At 39.5% G+C, this 20,040-nt stretch overlaps 1 protein-coding gene across 8 annotated transcripts in view; it reads right to left on the bottom strand.

The window, feature by feature from the left end:
- The window catches only part of LOC139763124 (uncharacterized), a 273,587-nt gene that overhangs the window by 28,603 nt on the left and 224,944 nt on the right, over positions 1–20,040 (bottom strand). For 6 of the 8 annotated variants that reach the window (XM_071688804.1, XM_071688803.1, XM_071688806.1 and 3 more), the window contains 3 exons: positions 10,388–10,546; positions 3,315–3,560; positions 340–556 (listed from right to left, as the gene is read on the bottom strand). In XM_071688804.1, coding sequence (XP_071544905.1) covers positions 340–556; positions 3,315–3,560; positions 10,388–10,546 — 622 coding nt within the window. The remainder of the gene's footprint in view (positions 1–339; positions 557–3,314; positions 3,561–10,387; positions 10,547–20,040) is intronic. The other 2 variants (XM_071688809.1, XM_071688808.1) reach the window with 1 other exon arrangement.

Consider the following 20,040-nt stretch of genomic DNA (forward strand, 5'->3'; position numbering starts at 1 on the left):
ACATTTGGTAAACAAAAGCACCATTGTTAAAGTTATGATATGCTTGGACCTCAAACTAAACTGAATAGAGAAAAAAAAGGACACAGTATATATAATCTAAATCAGTGATTTAAACAGTTCAGTCCCAGGGAAATCAGGCTGGTGATCTTTTGTATGTACTTTGTTACAGAACTGGATTTTTGTTTTATAGACTTACTGCCTAGAATGTGTTCGTCCAATGTTTTTAAGTTGGGAGATATAAAACGTTTCCAAGAAAAAATCTTAGAATGTGACTTGCATGCCTGGAGACTACAGCCTCTGATTACCATCTGTATTTTTCATGTAGAAAAATTTACTTACCTGAAATTTCTTTCTGGTATTGCTGCTCAAGTTGCGCAGCCTCTCTACTAGTGTGTGATAATCTTTGCTTCATTTCTGAACGCATCATATTCAACTGGGTAGACAGCTGAGCTATTTCCTCATTCTTACGTTGTAGAGTCGCAGATTGGTCTACATGTTCTTGTTTTAACTTTTCCAACTGTTCATGGAGAACTCTAAACTCACTGCAAAGCTCAACCTGATGTGAACAGACAATAGATTAGAAAAAATGAAAAAAGGTTCATTATTATTATTATTATTATTATTTTGCTTTGTCGCTGTCTCCCACGTTTGCGAGGTAGCGCAAGGAAACAGATGAAAGAAATGGCCCAACCCACCCCCATACACATGTATATACATACACGTCCACACACGCAAATATACATACCTATACATCTCAATGTACACATATATATACACACACAGACACATACATATATACCCATGCACACAATTCACACTGTCTGCCTTTATTCATTCCCATTGCCACCTCGCCACACATGGAATACCATCCCCCTCCCCCTCATGTGTGCGAGGTAGCGCTAGGAAAAGACAACAAAGGCCCCATTCATTCACACTCAGTCTCTAGCTGTCATGCAATAATGCCCGAAACCACAGCTCCCTTTCCACATCCAGGCCCCAGACAACTTTCCATGGTTTACCCTAGACGCTTCACATGCCCTGATTCAATCCCTGACAGCACGCCAACCCCGGTATACCACATCGATCCAATTCACTCTATTCCTTGCCCTCCTTTCACCCTCCTGCATGTTCAGGCCCCGATCACTCAGAATCTTTTTCATTCCATCTTTCCACCTCCAATTTGGTCTCCCACTTCTCCTCGTTCCCTCCACCTCCGACACATATATCCTCTTGGTCAATCTTTCCTCACTCATTCTCTCCATGTGCCCAAACCATTTCAAAATACCCTCTTCTGCTCTCTCAACCACGCTCTTTTTATTTCCACACATCTCTCTTACCCTTACATTACTTACTCAATCAAACCACCTCACACCACACATTGTCCTCAAACATCTCATTTCCAGCACATCCACCCTCCTGTGCACAACTCTATCCATAGCCCACGCCTCACAACCACACAACATTGTTGGAACCACTATTCCTTCAAACATACCCATTTTTGCTTTCCGAGATAATGTTCTCGACTTCCATACATTCTTCAAGGCTCCCAGGATTTTCGCCCCCTCCCCCACCCTATGATTCACATCCACTTCCATGGTTCCATCCACTGCCAGATCCACTCCCAGATATCTAAAACACTTTACTTCCTCCAGTTTTTCTCCATTCAAACTTACCTCCCAATTGACTTGACCCTCAACCCTACTGTACCTAATAACCTTGCTCTTATTCACATTTACTCTTAACTTTCTTCTTTCACAGACTTTACCAAACTCAGTCACCAGCTTCTGCAGTTTCTCACATGAATCAGCCACCAGCGCTGTATCATCAGTGAACAACAACTGACTCACTTCCCAAGCTCTCTCATCCACAACAGACTTCATACTTGCCCCTCTTTCCAAAACTCTTGCATTCACCTCCCTAACAACCCCATCCATAAACAAAGGTTCATATAAGCAGAAAAGGCTACAGGAACAGACAGAATACACTAACCACCTTGCTACCTAAACTATTTGTATTTCTGTCAAAAGCAAAGTATGAGAATCTTTATTCCAATCATTTAGCCCTTTTCATGAATAAATATTATTTCACTCCGTCTTTGGACCTTACCAATGGTTGCTCCAAAATAAGTCAACATGACGCAATCTTATTCAAACAAAATTTTTCAGTTCCTCAGTATCTAGGTCAAATTACAGGCTTCATATGTACAGGGCAAAGTTAGAAGGAACAAAATTCAGTGTTAAGATAGCAGTCGAGATAGTTCAGACAGGTGTGCTAGGTGATAGGGTCATTTACATTCATGAAACCATGCCCAACATCCATATAACACTTGACAGTAAACACAGTACATAACTCTCAGCCAGAGACCCAAAAACTATATTAAGAGAAAAATGAAAAGTACTACAAACTAGTTAATGCTGAAACTGCTTCAAGTACATGCTATACTATTCAACCTCTTGATTGGTGTGATATAATCTTTGTTTTACTTCTGAGTACAACATATCCAGCTGGGTAAACAGCTGAACAACTTCCTCATTCTTCTGTTGTAGAGTTGCAGATTGCCCTAAACGTTCTCACTCTTACTTTTCCAATTGGTCATGGAGAAATCTCAATTTACCACAGAGCTCAAGCTGATTTGTGTAAAGCAAAATCAGAAAAAATGAAATGTGCTTATATGAGCAAAGAAGGCTACAAGGGTAAAGATGGCATGAAGCAATCCTAAAGGAAAAAAGAAAAAAAATCCTCATGCTGTGGTCAAATTATATCATTTGAAACAAAATTCAACAGAGCAACAGCAGTTGGTAGTCATCCATAGTCATTAAGACCAAGAGCAACATGAACCATGTAAAAATGAACCTGCAGTAAACAAAACTGCCATTCACCCATAAACTATATTATGAAAACAATAAAACAAGCAAATTATGAAATGGCTGTTAAAACTGATTTAATTACATAAATAAGGACAAATTAACAAAATAATAGTTTTGAACATGTAAAAATAAACCAGTTTAATCATACTACTTGAGGAGATACACAGATTTGCTTCAAATCATCCAGTGGTACACATAAAATAATGAGCCTTAAGTTAGGATGCTAAGCTATTTGAATGATCTTGCAGATATTAATGGACAGGAGGAGGTAGAGACAGTGAGGAGACATGATTGCAAACTTTCAAGTTCCCACATCAAATGTGAAAGTCAATAATAAAGCTTTGTTTTTCTATATAGGCAGGGACTGATCACCTTAAGCACACAAAAATAAACTGAGAAGAATGTGAATCAGAAGAAATGAAAAGAAAAAAGTCTGAAAACACCAACCTCTCTCTGGCCATTTTGCTTATAGTCTTTTTCAATCTGACATCTTGTTTCTTTCAAGACTGTCTCTTTTTTGTTTAGCAAATCCTCTGCCTGTTTCACTTTTTCTCTGAGTGTATCTATGCACTCTCTGAGTTCTTGAATCTCTTGATCAGCCTGTTGAGTTCTGAGAGTAAGTTTATCCATTTCCTTTTCATATTCCCTGTTGATAGTAGCTGCCTCATTTAACTTTTCTTGCAGTTCCATTACCTGTTGACATATAATAAATATCAAAGTCTAAAAACACTTTAGGAGCTTTGTTTACTCTCACTGTTCTTCTTCTAACCCTAGACATCACAACCTCATTTAAATCAAGTGATTGTGTTAGAATACAACCCTGACTGAGATTGTATCAATAATTTTTTTTCTTTTCATATATGAAACACTAAAATTTGGAACTGAAAATAATTCATCTAAAAGATGCCTGGAGGAGAAAGGACTGTTAATGTCAGAACACTTCGTAGTCCTAAAATCATATCCACACATAAGACTGCTGGAAAGCCAAGTTCATTAATGTCAGAACACTTCTTAGTCCTAAAATCATATCCACACATAAGACTGCTGGAAATCCAAGTTCCTATTTAATAACCAGATAAACATGTCTGAACTCTTATTTAGAGAGAAGAAATGTACCAATGTAATTTTGTTTCAACCACATGAAGCTAGTGTTTTTATTCTATCACTATGTCAGCAACTAATCTGTTTCTAAAACAGCTTCATCCTCTCTATATAATGCTAATGTGCCTGTATGAAATTCGTTGCACTCTTTTTAGCCAGTAATTTCTGGCTAAGTTAATCTTTTACTATCTGATGAAGATCTAAATGTTGTAGAATACCAGAATCAGAGTCATAAATGTATTGTTTCTGTCCAATACCTTTACTTGTTGGTAAACTGTTTAAAATGAATGCTTTTCATCCATTAGACTTGTAAGGAATGAAGGAATGATTTACATGCTACCCACCAGAGAACTTTCTTGTGTATGTACAGGATAGACGTGGAACTTAGTAAACAAGTGCTTAGCATAAGGTCTGGATGTTCTTGAGCTATTTTTCTTTCCTCTTAAAAGTATGAGAGATGATGATCAAGGCAAGCTTCTCATTGTGATGGAACTGAACAAGAAATTCCCCAAAATGAGATGAAAACTGCATCTGAATACATATTAAGAATGTGCTACGGAGAAAATGTAGGCAGGACAAAAGCCAACCAGCACTTGAAATATACAAGAGAGAAAAGAGCAAAACAAGATAAGAAAGGAAGAGCACATAAATTCTTTGAGATAAGAAAAAAATTGTTATCAAGGAAGGTGATAATCCAATGCAATCAATTCAATTATGCAGGCTGTCCCATGCCTTATTCAGCACAAGTTATCACATGCATGCTAGCTAATGATGTTAGCTGGCCCCCATCTTATATTGCATATGCTATCAAATAATGCTGGCAGCCCCTACTCTTATCAGGTATCACTATTATTCAAAGCATGTTAGCTAATGATGCTAGTGGCTCCATTTTGGATCAGTCATTCAAAGTATGTTATCCGGTAATGTGGTATTGGCTGCTCTACCCTTATTCTGCTTCGCTGTTACCAAATAGTGAGTATCACTATTATTGAAGGCACATCATCCTAAGATGAAAGCTAAATCAATATGAAGGGACCACTGACAATTAAAGTGATGATGCAGAAGACAGAATGGAAGTCATATACATTTAAGCATGAATTACCATCTATAGAGTAATACTATAAATGACGAGAGACACTGAACATGCTCCAGAATACATTGTCTAGATAATGGCACAGTCCTCCAGTACTTATTTGGCATTATTGATACATGCAAGCCTTTTCAAGTAAAAAATCCTAGTCAAAAGCTAAACTCTAACAAGTACACTTAAAAAATCTAACAGGCTTCTGAAAATAGGTTACCCACTAACAATGGCTGCACCTAAGCTGCACATGTCATTTGAATGGAATCCTACAAGAAATTATCTAAAAATCATAAAACTCAAAAAGAGACTATGCAAAAAAGCTAACATCAAAATGAAATGTGCATTTATTGTGATATGGTAACACTAGTATCCTGAAAGTACTGTTGATATGGTAACACTAGTATCCTGAAAGTACTGTAATTTCTATCATTACTTTTGTGGCCTTCTGTTATGAGTTTTGTATTATTAAAGAATTTCTTTTTTCTTTTTTGCATAACAAAGATGAATGTTTTCTGAAGGCACATATCACATTTAAATATTCATTTCCTATCTAATGTTTTATCATTACTTCTATTCCCAGTTTCATGTGGTGGACAGGCACATACAGCCTCTGAAATAATCCATATACATCTTCAATCCATGTTCTTTTTTTCTAAAGGCTCCAGTCATTGATCAAAGTCCACATCGAGGCTGGGCCTTAATTGAAATATAGAGATAATTATGAAAAGGAAAAAGAAAAGACAAGGGAAAATATCTATGAATTTTGGAGAAAGTGATTAACTGTCTCTTAAAAATGTACTAGGTCATAGTTATTGGGAAAGACATGAGAAAGTAGAGAGTTCCACAGCTTAGATGTATAGAGAAAGAAGCCCATCCTCAAGATGCTGATGTCCACATATTAATCATGTGACGTATCAACTCGTCAAGTATCTTGTGGTCTAGCTAGCGGTGGGGGAACACAAGCAGCCAGCTCTTGGGAGCAAAAACCAAAGTAATACCTATAGAAGAGAGAAAGTGAACCAACAATGTTGTGTAGGGCAATAAAGTCAAGTTTTGAAGTCAGCATGGAACAGTTTATAAGCTGGATCACTCTCCGCTATGTCAAGTAAGGATGCAGAGTTAGAACCACTCCAGATATGAGTGCAGCATTCCATACAACGACCTTTATTCCTTTGCATAAATAAAGCAACTGGTCAATAGAAAAGCAGTTTCAACATCAACTGAAGTGTGATTTCACCATACATATCCATATATTTATATTACTATAATTTTAATTTTATCATTATTATCATACTTGACCACTGTTTCCTGCATTAGCGAGGTAGCACCAGGAAACAGACGAAGAAAAACCAATCCACTCATATGTACACATATATATACATTCACATACATATACATATCAACATATGCATAAAACCACATGAAAATGAAACACGGTAAGTTTCCAAGTGCCCTTTTGTGTAATGATAACATCAAGGGAGATATGAGAATGAAACAGAAGATGTAGAACAGTCTGTTGATATACACAGAAGAGATGTATCTAAGATGCCATTGGTAAACAAGTGTTACCAGATGGTGGTGTGTGGGTCTAGCATCATGTCTGTACAAAGAAAGAAATAAAGGAAGGAAGGAAGAAAAAAGATAAAGAAGGGGAGGCATGATGTTAGACCCAAACACCACCAACCCAAACACCACCATCTGGTAATGCTTGTTCACCAATACATATATATATTCATTATACTTGATCACCATTTCCTGCGTCTGCGAGGTACTGCCAGGAAACAGATGAAGAATAGCCAATCCACTCATATACACGTATATATATACATATATACAGTGCTGGTGGCTGATTCGGGTGAGAAACTGCAGAAGCTGGTGACTGAGTTTGGGAAAGAGTTTGAAAGAAGAAAGCTAAGAGTAAGTGTGAATAAGAGCAAGGTTATTAGGTACAGTAGGGTTGAGGGACAAGTCAATTGGGAGGTAAGTTTGAATGGAGAAAACTGGAGGAAGTGAAGTGTTTTAGATATCTGGGAGTGGATTTGGCAGCAGATGGAACCATGGAAGTGGAAGTGAGTCATAGGGTGGGGAGGGGGCGAAAGTTCTGGGAGCGTTAGAGAATGTGTGGAAGGCGAGAATGTCATCTCGAAAAGCAAAAATGGGTATGTTTGAAGGAATAGTGGTTCCAACAATTTTATATGGTTGCGAGGCATGGGCTGTCAATGGATTGAACCAAGGCATGCGAAGCGTCTGGGGTAAACCATGGAAAGTTTTGTGGGGCTTGGATGTGGAAAGGAAGTTGTAGTTTCGGTTCATTATACATGACAGCTAGAGACTGAGTGTGAACGAATGTGGCCTTTGTTGTCTTTTCCTAGCGCTACCTCGCGAACATGCGGGGGGGAGGGGGTTGTCATTTCATGTGTGGCAGGGTGGTGACAGAAATGAATAAGGGCAGACAGTATGAATTATGTATATGTGTATGTATGTATATGTCTGTGTGTGTATATACATGTACATGTTGAGATGTATAGGCATGTATATGTGTGTGTGTGGACGTGTATGTATATACATGTGTATGTGGGTAGGTTGGGCCATTCTTTCGTCTGTTTCCTTGCGCTACCTTGCTAATGCGGGAGACAGCGACAAAGTATGATAAAATAAATAAATATTCTTAACACCTTCCACAGAGCATCTATATCAACTCTATCATATGCCTTCTCCAGATCCATAAATGCTACATACAAATCCATTTGCTTTTTTATGTATTTCTCACATACATTCTTCAAAGCAAACACCTGATCCACACATCCTCTACTTCCCATGCAATCCCTGCATGTCGTAGAAGGCGACTAAAAGGGTAGGGAACGGGGGGCTGGAAATCCTCCCCTCTCATTTTTAATTTTCCAAAAGAAAGGAACAGAGAAGGGGGCCAAGTGAGGATATTTCCTTAAAGGCTCAGTCCTCTGTTCATAACGCTACCTCGCTAACGCGGGAAATGGCGAATAGCATGAAAAAAAAAAAATACATAAACTCCCATTATTACATTATCATTATTCATTATCGCTGTTTCCCACGTCAGTGAGGTGGCGCCAGGAAACAGATGAAGAATGAACCATCCACTCATATACAATCTTTTTTTTCTTTTTTGCTTTGTCGCTGTCTCCCGCGTTTGCGAAGTAGCGCAAGGAAACAGACAAAAGAAATGGCCCAACCCACCCCCATACACATGTATATACATACGTCCACACACGCAAATATACATACCTACACAGCTTTCCATGGTTTACCCCAGACGCTTCACATGCCCTGATTCAATCCATTGACAGCACGTCTACCCCGGTATACCACATCGATCCAATTCACTCTATTCCTTGCCCGCCTTTAACCCTCCTGCATGTTCAGGCCCCGATCACTCAAAATCTTTTTCACTCCATCTTTCCACCTCCAATTTGGTCTCCCACTTCTCCTCATTCCCTCCACCTCCGACACATATATCCTCTTGGTCAATCTTTCCTCACTCATCCTCTCCATGTGCCCAAACCATTTCAAAACACCCTCTTCTGCTCTCTCAACCACGCTCTTTTTATTTCCACACATCTCTCTTACCCTTACATTACTTACTCCATCAAACCACCTAACACCAAATATTGTCCTCAAACATCTCATTTCCAGCACATCCACCCTCCTGTGCACAACTCTATCCATAGCCCATGCCTTGCAACCATACAACATTGTTGGAACCACTATTCCTTCAAACATACCCATTTTTGCTTTCTGAGATAATGTTCTCAACTTCCACACATTCTTCAAGGCCCCCAGAATTTTCGCCCACTCCCCCACCCTATGATCCACTTCCGCTTCCATGGTTCCATCCGCTGCCAGATCCACTCCCAGGTATCTAAAACACTTCACTTCCTCCAGTTTTTCTCCATTCAAACTCACCTCCCAATTGACTTGACCCTCAACCCTACTGTACCTAATAACCTTGCTCTTATTCACATTTACTCTTAACTTTCTTCTTCCACACACTTTACCAAACTCAGTCACCAGCTTCTGCAGTTTCTCACATGAATCAGCCACCAGCACTGTATCATCAGCGAACAACAACTGACTCCCTTCCCAAGCTCTCTCATCCCCAACAGACTTCATACTTGCCCCTCTTTCCAAAACTCTTGCATTTACCTCCCTAACAACCCCATCCATAAACAAATTAAACAACCATGGAGACATCACACACCCCTGCCGCAAACCTACATTCACTGAGAACCAATCACTTTCCTCTCTTCCTACACGTACACATGCCTTACATCCTCGATAAAAAAAAAATATATGTAACCTAATAATGCCTGCTGACCATCTCTCCTACTCTCATATGTATACTTGTGTATATCCCTCTTTTTAAACCAAGTGTACAGCACACAACTCCAAAAGTTCTTCACCATTTCCATTAATAACACTGGATACTCCATGTGCCCCAATCATACTGTCAACCACTGCATTACTTACCTTCTTTAAATAATACATCACTAATACCCAATACCTGGTCTCGTACATCAAAACTGCTGACACACTTACCCAGCTGCTCCCAAAACTCTTGCGTCTCACAGTCTTTTTCTCACTGCCAAGAGCAAATGCATCAATAACCACATATATCTCATCATCCACTTTCACTTCTACCCACATCAATCTACAATTTACTTCCTTACACTCTATCACACACTCCCACAATTCCTGCTTCAGTAGTAGTGCTACTCATTCCTTGGCTTTTGTCCTCTCACCAATTACTCTTAACACATTTCTAAACCATTCTTCCCCTTTACCCTTGAGCTTTGTTCCACTTAGAGCCAGAACATCCAGGTTCTTTCCACAAACATATTACTTATCTCTCCCCTCTTCTCATCTTGGTTACATCCACACACAGTCAGACACCCCAGTCTGAACCTTAGAGGAGATAAAGCACTCCCTGCCTGACTCCTACTTCTGATTCCTCTTTTAGAAATTGAAATACAAGAAGGGGAGGGATTACAGCCCCGAGCTCATTCCCACTTTAGTTGTCTTCTATGACATGCAGTGAAGAGAAAAAATTACCGAGACATGCATGCCCCAGCTGCAGAGAACATATAAAATTACCAAAACATATATGCCCCTGCTGCAGTTTTCAGAAAAAATATACTGAGGCATATATGCCCCAGCTAAAATGAACAGAGAAAAAATTACTGAGTCATATATGCCCCATCTATGAAGAATGAAAAAAAAGATTACTGGGGCATGTATGCCAACTTCTGCACTTAGTGGGTGATTGTAAAAATGCATTAATCATGGGAATAGAGTCTTATACCTGTTCCTCAAGTCTGACACATCTCTCTTGCATTTGAAGAGTCTCTGAGGGTAGTGGAAGGGGAACACTGTCCTCGATTTCTTCTGATAATTGATTAATTTCTGCTTCTCGTGACTCTAACATCTCTTGTGCAGCTTTGAAGTCTTCCTCCAGTCTTCCCTGTTTATTTTGAAACTGTTTAAGCACCTTTTATCCATTACAATAAAGCTACATCTGGGTTTCACTTCAAAACAAGCAAAGTAGCACATAAGCCAGTGTACCCCTTTCCTCTCAAAACCCGATGGCACAGCATAAACCTTTTTTTCCCTTTTTTTTAAACATAAATCTTGAATACGAGTCATACACCATAAAAAAGTGTGTATTGAAAATAATCAAATCTGTCAGCACACTTAAATTCACAACTTTAGTTTGCAAACTTTCGTTGATAATTTATCACATCACAGCAAGTGACAATCTCAGCAATACCCAATTCCCTTCTGGGAAGCACACACAAGTTTTAAGTTATAAATAAGTTACGCAGTGATGGAAATTTGCAGGTCAGAATATTTGGAACATTTAAGTTAATACATGTTTTAGATTTGAATATGAAAAAAGGGGTACACTGTGTGTATCCACTTCTCTATTTGATAAGTTTACCTAAATTTGAATTAAAACATCTGGAGAAAATTCACAAAAAAAAAATTTCTGTGCTTGATGAGCTGAAGTATGGTATATTGATACTCTTAAAACTCTCACACTATAAGTTATATATACTGCAAACATTTCTTGTCAATCTAAATGCATCACACTTGATATCTGGAATGGTGCAATCTGAATATCTTTAATATTGTAAAGATGCAGGAAAATTATTCTAGTACTTGTGAGAATCATCTCTAAGTCAGAAAGAATTCTTTTTCTGTGGTATTGATTTCCAATAACCTGAATACGTACTTGTACATGTCTAGTGCACTTAGACACAACGAAAACCAATAAGAACACCAAATAGCAAGACGTTTATTGTGCAAACACAAGCCTTAAACATGATCCATTTTTCCAACAGCACTACACTTTCAAAATATACAGTGAAAATACTGCATACATGGGGTATGCCTACATAATCATGAGGCTTAGTTACTGGTTCATCAGTACAACACAAACTGATTAATCTCTGAGTAATAGAGTTATGTACCTCTGTAGCTAGAGAAAATTTATCATTAAGTCAAAACTAAATTCTCAACAAACTTTTTTTTTCTTCATTATTTTATCAGTAATCAGCCTTGGTGTTTTTATGTAACAGAATTGCCAATTAGACAGGATATGGTAACAGGTGATTTCTCCTCTTTAACCACAAAGAGAGAACACATTTGCAGGATAAAATTTCGCCATCTACAGTGTACTCATTTTTCAAGCAAACCTCTTCTGATTAATGAAACTTGAAAGGGAAACTAAAAAAGAAAAAATAAATATGTTGGAAACTGAATTCTCATGAATAGATTACCAAATGATGATGTTTAAAAAGTGTGAAACTGAATATAACCTCACAAAACTTTACCTAGTAATTCTCATATTGGAAGTATGTCACATAACTGAGGGTTACATTCTAGGGAAGCTGAATGAATCTTTGAAAACTGATGTGTAATGAAACTGGTAAAGACCAAAAATTCAGTAAAGCATGGATAACACTAGAGATAATTCACCTTCAAAAACTACAAAACTATTGAAAATTATTTACATAGAGAAAATCATAACTAATGTTAACCAGATATGCTAACAATATATTTCAGCTGCAATTAAAAAGCAAAGATAATTGAACTCAATGCATCCTCTTCTGAGTCAAAAGCATATCAAGAACTATTTCCAAGTACTAACTATTCTAACCAGCAAATCAGCACCAAAAACTAATACTTATTCTCTTGTAGCAAATGCAAAGGAACATGTGAGGGTGGAGGTGTTGGAAATGAAGTGCCTGAGGGCAATAAGTGGTGTGAACTGGCTGATCATGTAAGGAGTGAAAATGTAAGAGAGGGAAATGGTAGAGAACTAAAGAGGGTGGGCTGAAATAATTATGATATACGAAGAGAAAGAGCAAAGAGGATACAAAAGTCAGGGTGGATATGTTGGAAATGAAATGACTGAGAGCATTAAGTGGTGTGAACTGGCTGATCATGTAAGGAATGAAGAGGGAAAAGAGAGACATGGCAGAGAACTGAAGAGGGTGGGCTGAAATGATTATGACATATGAAGAGGATGAACAAAGAGGATACAAAAGTCAGAAGAAGAGACCAAGAAGATGAAACGGTGAAATGAATGAGGCTTTAAGTCAACAGTATCTGAACATGTAGGAGGATGAGAGACATGTATGGGATAAAGAAAATGGGAGAGATGTGGTATACCAGGGGTGATGTGTCTCCAATGGGCTTAACTTGGGGATATGAAGTTGTCAGGGGAAACCATGGAATGCTCTGCAGGGCTTGGCTGTGAACAGGTAGCTCAGGTCTCAATACATTTAAAAAGAAGAAAGAGCATATGAGGACCTTTTCCTGTGGGAAAATGGCAAACAAATATAAATACATACATACAAACATGATGTCTTTCCTAGCACTAACTCGCACATATGCAGGGGGGAGGAGTTGTCATTTCATGTGTGTGGCAGGGTGGTGACAGGAATGAATAAAGGCAGCAAGTATGAATTATGTACATGTGTATATATATAAATGTGTGTGTATGTATATATATATTATTTTATTTATTTATCTATTTTGCAATGTCGCTGTCTCCCACGTTTGCGAGGCAGCCAAGGAAACAGACGAAAGAAATGGCCCAACCCACCCCCATACACAATGTATATACATACACGTCCACACACGCAAATATACATACCTATACATCTCAATGTACACATATATATACACACACAGACACATACATATATACCCATGCACACAATTCACACTGTCTGCCTTTATTCATTCCCATCGCCATCTCGCCACACATGGAATACCATCCCCCTCCCCCCTCATGTGTGCGAGGTAGCACTAGGAAAAGACAACAAAGGCCCCATTTGTTCACACTCAGTCTCTAGCGGTCATGCAATAATGCCCGAAACCAAAGCTCCCTTTCCACATCCAGGCCCCACACAACTTTCCATGGTTTACCCCAGACGCTTCACATGCCCTGATTCAATCCACTGACAGCACGTCAACCGCGGTATACCACATCGATCCAATTCACTCTATTCCTTGCCCGCCTTTCACCCTCCTGCATGTTCAGGCCCCAATCACACAAAATCTTTTTCACTCCATCTTTCCACCTCCAATTTGGTCTCCCACTTCTCCTCATTCCCTCCACCTCCGACACATATATCCTCTTGGTCAATCTTTCCTCACTCATTCTCTCCATGTGCCCAAACCATTTCAAAACACCCTCTTCTGCTCTCTCAACCACGCTCTTTTTATTTCCACACATCTCTCTTACCCTTACATTACTTACTCGGTCAAACCACCTCACACCACACATTGTCCTCAAACATCACATTTCCAGCACATCCACCCTCCTGCGCACAACTCTATCCATAGCCCATGCCTTGCAACCATACAACATTGTTGGAGCCACTATTCCTTCAAACATACCCATTTTTGCTTTCCGAGATAATGTTCTCTACTTCCACACATTCTTCAAGGCTCCCAGGATTTTCGCCCCCTCCCCCACCCTACGATTCACTTCCGCTTCCATGGTTCCATCCACTGCCAGATCCACTCCCAGATATCTAAAACACTTTACTTCCTCCAGTTTTTCTCCATTCAAACTTACCTCCCAATTGACTTGACCCTCAACCCTACTGTACCTAATAACTTTGCTCTTATTCACATTTACTCTTAACTTTCTTCTTTCACACACTTTACCAAACTCAGTCACCAGCTTCTGCAGTTTCTTACATGAATCAGCCACCAGCGCTGTGTCAACAGCGAACAACAACTGACTCACTTCCCAAGCTCTCTCATCCACAACAGACTTCATACTTGCCCCTCTTTCCAAAACTCTTGCATTCACCTCTCTGACAACCCCATCCATAAACAAATTAAACAACCATGGAGACATCACACACCCCTGCCGCAAACCTATATTAACTGAGAACCAATCACTTTCCTCTCTTCCTACACGTACACATGCCTTACGTCCTCAATAAAAACTTTTAACTGCTTCTAACAACTTGCCTCCCACACCATATATTCTTAATACCTTCCACAGAGCATCTCTATCAACTCTATCATATGCCTTCTCCAGATCCATAAATGCTACATACATATCCATTTGCTTTTCTAAGTATTTCTCACATACATTCTTCAAAGCAAACACCTGATCCACACATCCTCTACCACATCTGAAACCACACTGCTCTTCCCCAATCTGATGCTCTGTACATGCCTTCACCCTCTCACTCAATACCCTCCCATATAATTTACCAGGAATACTCAACAAACTTATACCTCTGTAATTTGAGCACTCACTCTTATCCCCTTTGCCTTTGTACAATGGCACTATGCACGCATTCCGCCAATCCTCAGGCACCTCCCATGAGTCATACATATATTAAATAACCTTACCAACCAGTCAACAATACAGTCACCCCCTTTTTTAATAAATTCCATTGCAATACCATCCAAACCTGCTGCCTTGCCGGCTTTCATCTTCCGCAAAGCTTTTACTACCTCTTATATATATATATATATATATGGTGTGGGATGCAAGTTGTTAGAAGCAGTGAAAAGTTTTTATCGAGGATGTAAGGCATGTGTACGGGTAGGAAGAGAGGAAAGTGATTGGTTCTCAGTGAATGTAGGTTTGCGGCAGGGGTGTGTGATGTCTCCATGGTTGTTTAATTTGTTTATGGATGGGGTTGTCAGAGAGGTGAATGCAAGAGTTTTGGAAAGAGGGGCAAGTATGAAGTCTGTTGTGGATGAGAGAGCTTGGGAAGTGAGTCAGTTGTTGTTCGCTGATGATACAGCGCTGGTGGCTGATTCATCTGAGAAACTGCAGAAGCTGGTGACTGAGTTTGGTAAAGTGTGTGAAAGAAGAAAGTTAAGAGTAAATGTGAATAAGAGCAAGGTTATTAGGTACAGTAGGGTTGAGGGTCAAGTCAATTGGGAGGTAAGTTTGAATGGAGAAAAACTGGAGGAAGTAAAGTGTTTTAGATATCTGGGAGTGGATCTGGCAGCGGATGGAACCATGGAAGCGGAAGTGGATCACAGGGTAGGGGAGGGGGCGAAAATCCTGGGAGCCTTGAAGAATGTGTGGAAGTCGAGAACATTATCTCGGAAAGCAAAAATGGGTATGTTTGAAGGAATAGTGGCTCCAACAATGTTGTATGGTTGCAAGGCATGGGCTATGGATAGAGTTGTGCGCAGGAGGGTGGATGTGCTGGAAATGAGATGTTTGAGGACAATGTGTGGTGTGGGGTGGTTTGATCGAGTAAGTAACGTAAGGGTAAGAGAGATGTGTGGAAATAAAAAAGAGCGCGGTTGAGAGAGCAGAAGAGGGTGTTTTGAAATGGATTGGGCACATGGAGAGAATGAGTGAGTAAAGATTGACCAAGAGGATATATGTGTCGGAGGTGGAGGGAACGAGGAGAAGTGGGAGACCAAATTGGAGGTGGAAAGATGAAGTGAAAAAACTTTTGTGTGATCGGGCCCTGAACATGCAGGAGGGTGAAAGAAGGGCAAGGAATAGAGTGAATTGGATTGATGTGGTATACCGGGGTTGACGTGCTGTCAGTGGATTGAATCAGGGCATGTGAAGAGTCTGGGGTAAACCATGGAAAGCTGTGCAGGTATGTATATTTGCGTGTGTGGATGTGTATGTATATACATGTGTATGGGGGTGGGTTGGGCCATTTCTTTCGTCTGTTTCCTTGCGCTATCTCGCAAACGCGGGAGACAGCGACAAAGCAAAAAAAAAAAAATATATATATATATATATATATAATATATATATATATATAATTTTTTTGCTTTGTCGCTGTCTCCCGTGTTTGCGAGGTAGCGCAAGGAAACAGACGAAAGAAATGGCCCAACCCACCCCCATACACATGCATATACATACACGTCCACACACGCAAATATACATACCTATACATCTCAATGTACACATATATATACACACACAGACATATACACATATTCCCATCGCCACCTCGCCACACATGGAATAACATGCCCCTCCCCCCTCATGTGCGCGAGGTAGCGCTAGGAAAAGACAACAAAGGCCCCAATCGTTCACACTCAGTTCCAACATCGTTCTAATTCACTCTATTCCTTGCAAGCTTCTCACCCTCCTGTATGTTCAGGCTCCAATTGCTCAAAATCTTTTTCATTCCATCCTTTGACTCACTTCCACTTCCAAGGTTCTATTCGCTGTCAGTCCACTCCATGATATCTAAAACACTTTACTTTGTCTAATTTTTTCTCCATTCAAGCTTTTTTTTCAATTTTTTCTCCATTCAAGCTTTTTTTCATGCTGAATGATCTAGTTATAGACACATCAAGGCTGAGCCTTAATTGAAATACATGTGTAGAGAGAATCATGCAAATGGAAAAAGAAAAGACAAGGGAAAGCACTGATGAATTTTGGAGGAAGTGAAAAACCTGTCTTTTGAAATATCATAGTTATAGGGAAAGACATGAAAAGGTAGAGAGTTCCAAAGCTTCAATGTGAAGGGAAAGAAGCAGTTATCAAAATGGCCCAACCTAGTCCAATTCTTTTTCATTTTATCTGAAGACTTACTTTTATTTCATGGAATGGAAAGAAAGAGGAGCAGGTTCTCTTCCAGCTCCAAGTTTCAAAGCGTAGGGCTCAAATGGCGTATTTCTTCAATTTCTAAGGGAAAGTGTCTGTGAAATAGCATTAGTACTTGCTTGCCTATTTTGCCTGTGGCTAAAAACCCAGACTTCCCCTTCTGCTTGGAAGCATGCCCATCTCTAAGGAAGCTTTAACTCCTCTAACTGTCACACTATTGCTCTCCCTTCTGCTGTCTTCAAAGTCTTTAAAACTCTCCCTTTCTCAAACACTTACAATTCCATTTCCCTTCTTTCAGATTTCATAGTGCTAGTCTACTGGTGATCATCTCTCCTATGTGGCTCTCCAGTGGTCCTCCTCTTTCACGGATTTTGGTGAAACTTTTGTCATACCCTTGACATCTTCAAAGCAACTGACAAGGTGTGGTACAAATCTTTACTTTCTAAACTCCCTTTCTTTTGTTTTACTGCTTCTCTCTGTTCTCTAATGCACAGTTCCCTCTCTGGCCATCCCATCGCAGGAGTCATTGATGGAATGATTTCCCCCTCCTATCCTAGTCATCATGGTGTTCCTCAGGGTTCTCTAATATTGCCTACTCCCTCTCTTCTATCCGTAAATGATACTTTCACTTCTACTTCTAACACTACTAAGTGAGTCAGTTGTTGTTCGCTAATGATACAGCGCTGGTGGCTGATTCGGGTGAGAAACTGAAGAAGCTGGTGACTGAGTTTGGTAAAGTAAGTGAAAGAAGAAAGCTGAGAGTAAATGTGAATAAGAGCAAGGTTATTAGGTACAGTAGGGTAGAGGGAGAAGTCAATTGGAGGAAGTGAAGTGTTTTAGATATCTGGGAGTGGATTTGGCAACAGATGGAACCATGGAAGCGGAAGTGAGTCACAGGGTGGGGGAGGGGACGAAAGTTCTGGGAGCGTTGAAAAATGTGTGGATGCAAGAACATTATCTCAGAAAGCAAAAATGGGTATGTTTGAAGGAATAGTGGTTCCAACAATGTTGTGTGGTTGTGAGGCGTGGGCTATGGATAGAGTTGTGCGCAGGAGGGTGGATGTGCTGGAAATGAGATGTTTGAGGACAATATGTGGTGTGAGGTGGTTTGATCGAGTAAGTAATGTAAGGGTAAGAGAGATGTGTGGAAATAAAAAGAGTATGGTTGAGAGAGCAGAAGAGGGTGTTTTGAAATGGTTTGGTCACATGGAGAGAATGAGTGAGGAAAGATTGACCAAGAGGATATATGTGTCAGAGGTGGAGGGAACGGGAGAAGTGGGAGACCAAATTGGAGGTGGAAAGATGGAGTGAAAAAGATTTGGAGTGATCAGGGCCTGAACATGTAGGAGGGTGAAAGGCGGGCAAGGAATAGAGTGAATTGGAACGATGTGGTATACCGGGGTCGACGTGCTGTCAATGGATAGAATCAGGGCATGTGAAGCATCTGGGGTAAACCATGGAAAGTTGTGTGGGGCCTGGATGTGGAAAGGGAGCTGTGGTTTCGGTGCATTATTACATGACAGCTAGAGACTGAGTGTGAACGAATGAGGCCTTTGTTGTCTTTTCCTAGCGCTACCTCGCACACATGAGGGGGAGGGGGTTGTTATTCCATGTGTGGCGAGGTGGGGATGGGAATAAATAAAAGGCAGACAGCATGAAATATGTACATGTGTATATATGTATATGCCTGTGTGTGTATATATATGTGTACATCGAGATGTATAGGTATGTATATTTGTATGTGTGGACGTGTATGTATATACATGTGTATGTGGGTGGGTTGGGCCATTTCTTTCGTCTGTTTCCTTGTGCTACCTCGCTAACGCAGGAGACAGCAACAAAGCAAATAAATTTTTTTTTTTTTTTTTGCTTTGTCGCACAGGTATGTATATGTGCATGTGTGGATGTGTATGTATATACATGTGTATGTGGGTGGGTTGGAACATTCTTGCATCTGTTTCCTTGCGCTACCTCGCTAAAGCGAGAGACAGCGACAAAGTATAATACTAATAATAATAACTAATGATCCCATTTTACATACTTCAACTCATTTTCCTTCCCCTCCTCCCTTTAATATGCATTCTTTTTCTTCTACTAATTATATTTCCTCTCTTCACTTGGACTTGTGCAAGATTTCTAGGTCAAGAACTACAATGCAATTTCCTCCTATATCTCTTTATAAGAATCATTCGTTTTTCTTTGTTCAAATTCAAGACACCACAATTCAACTCTGTAATAACATGGAAGATCTTTAAAATAACAGAAAATAAATAATGAACATATGAAGGGCACAAAAAAGTTCAATAATGAACGGAGAGAAGAGCATGATAAAATAAGAAATAATGAAAAGAATAAATGAAGAAAGGCTCATACAAAGCATAGAAAAAAGTTACTTTTTATACCTGAACAAAACATAGAATAAGAAATCTAAAAGTAATCTTTTTAAATTAAGAGGAAATTAGAAAGTGATCCCATGAAAACAAGCAAAATGCTAAAACACTAACTGAACAGTCCAATTCATTATCAATAAAATATGTATGAGGAATTCTTTAATAATAATAATCATGTACATGTGCATATATGTATATGTCTGTGTATGTATATGTTGAAATGTATAGGTATGTATATGTGCGTGTATGGGCATATAGGTATATACATGTGTATGTGGGTGGGAGGGGCCATTCCTCATCTGTTTCCTTGTGCTACCTTGCTGATGCAGGAGACTGTGATTAAGTATTAAAAGAGAAAAAATCAAGTTATTGATATACTGAAATACTGGAAACTAATACTGGAAAGTATGATCAACAACAACTATATAAACTGAGATATGAACAGATTGCCATGTAAAAATACAAAAACTCAACTTCATTTCACCACAACAT

This window comes from Panulirus ornatus, chromosome 46 (assembly GCF_036320965.1).
Source record: "Panulirus ornatus isolate Po-2019 chromosome 46, ASM3632096v1, whole genome shotgun sequence".
In the NCBI taxonomy this organism is placed as follows: Eukaryota; Metazoa; Arthropoda; class Malacostraca; order Decapoda; family Palinuridae; genus Panulirus; species Panulirus ornatus.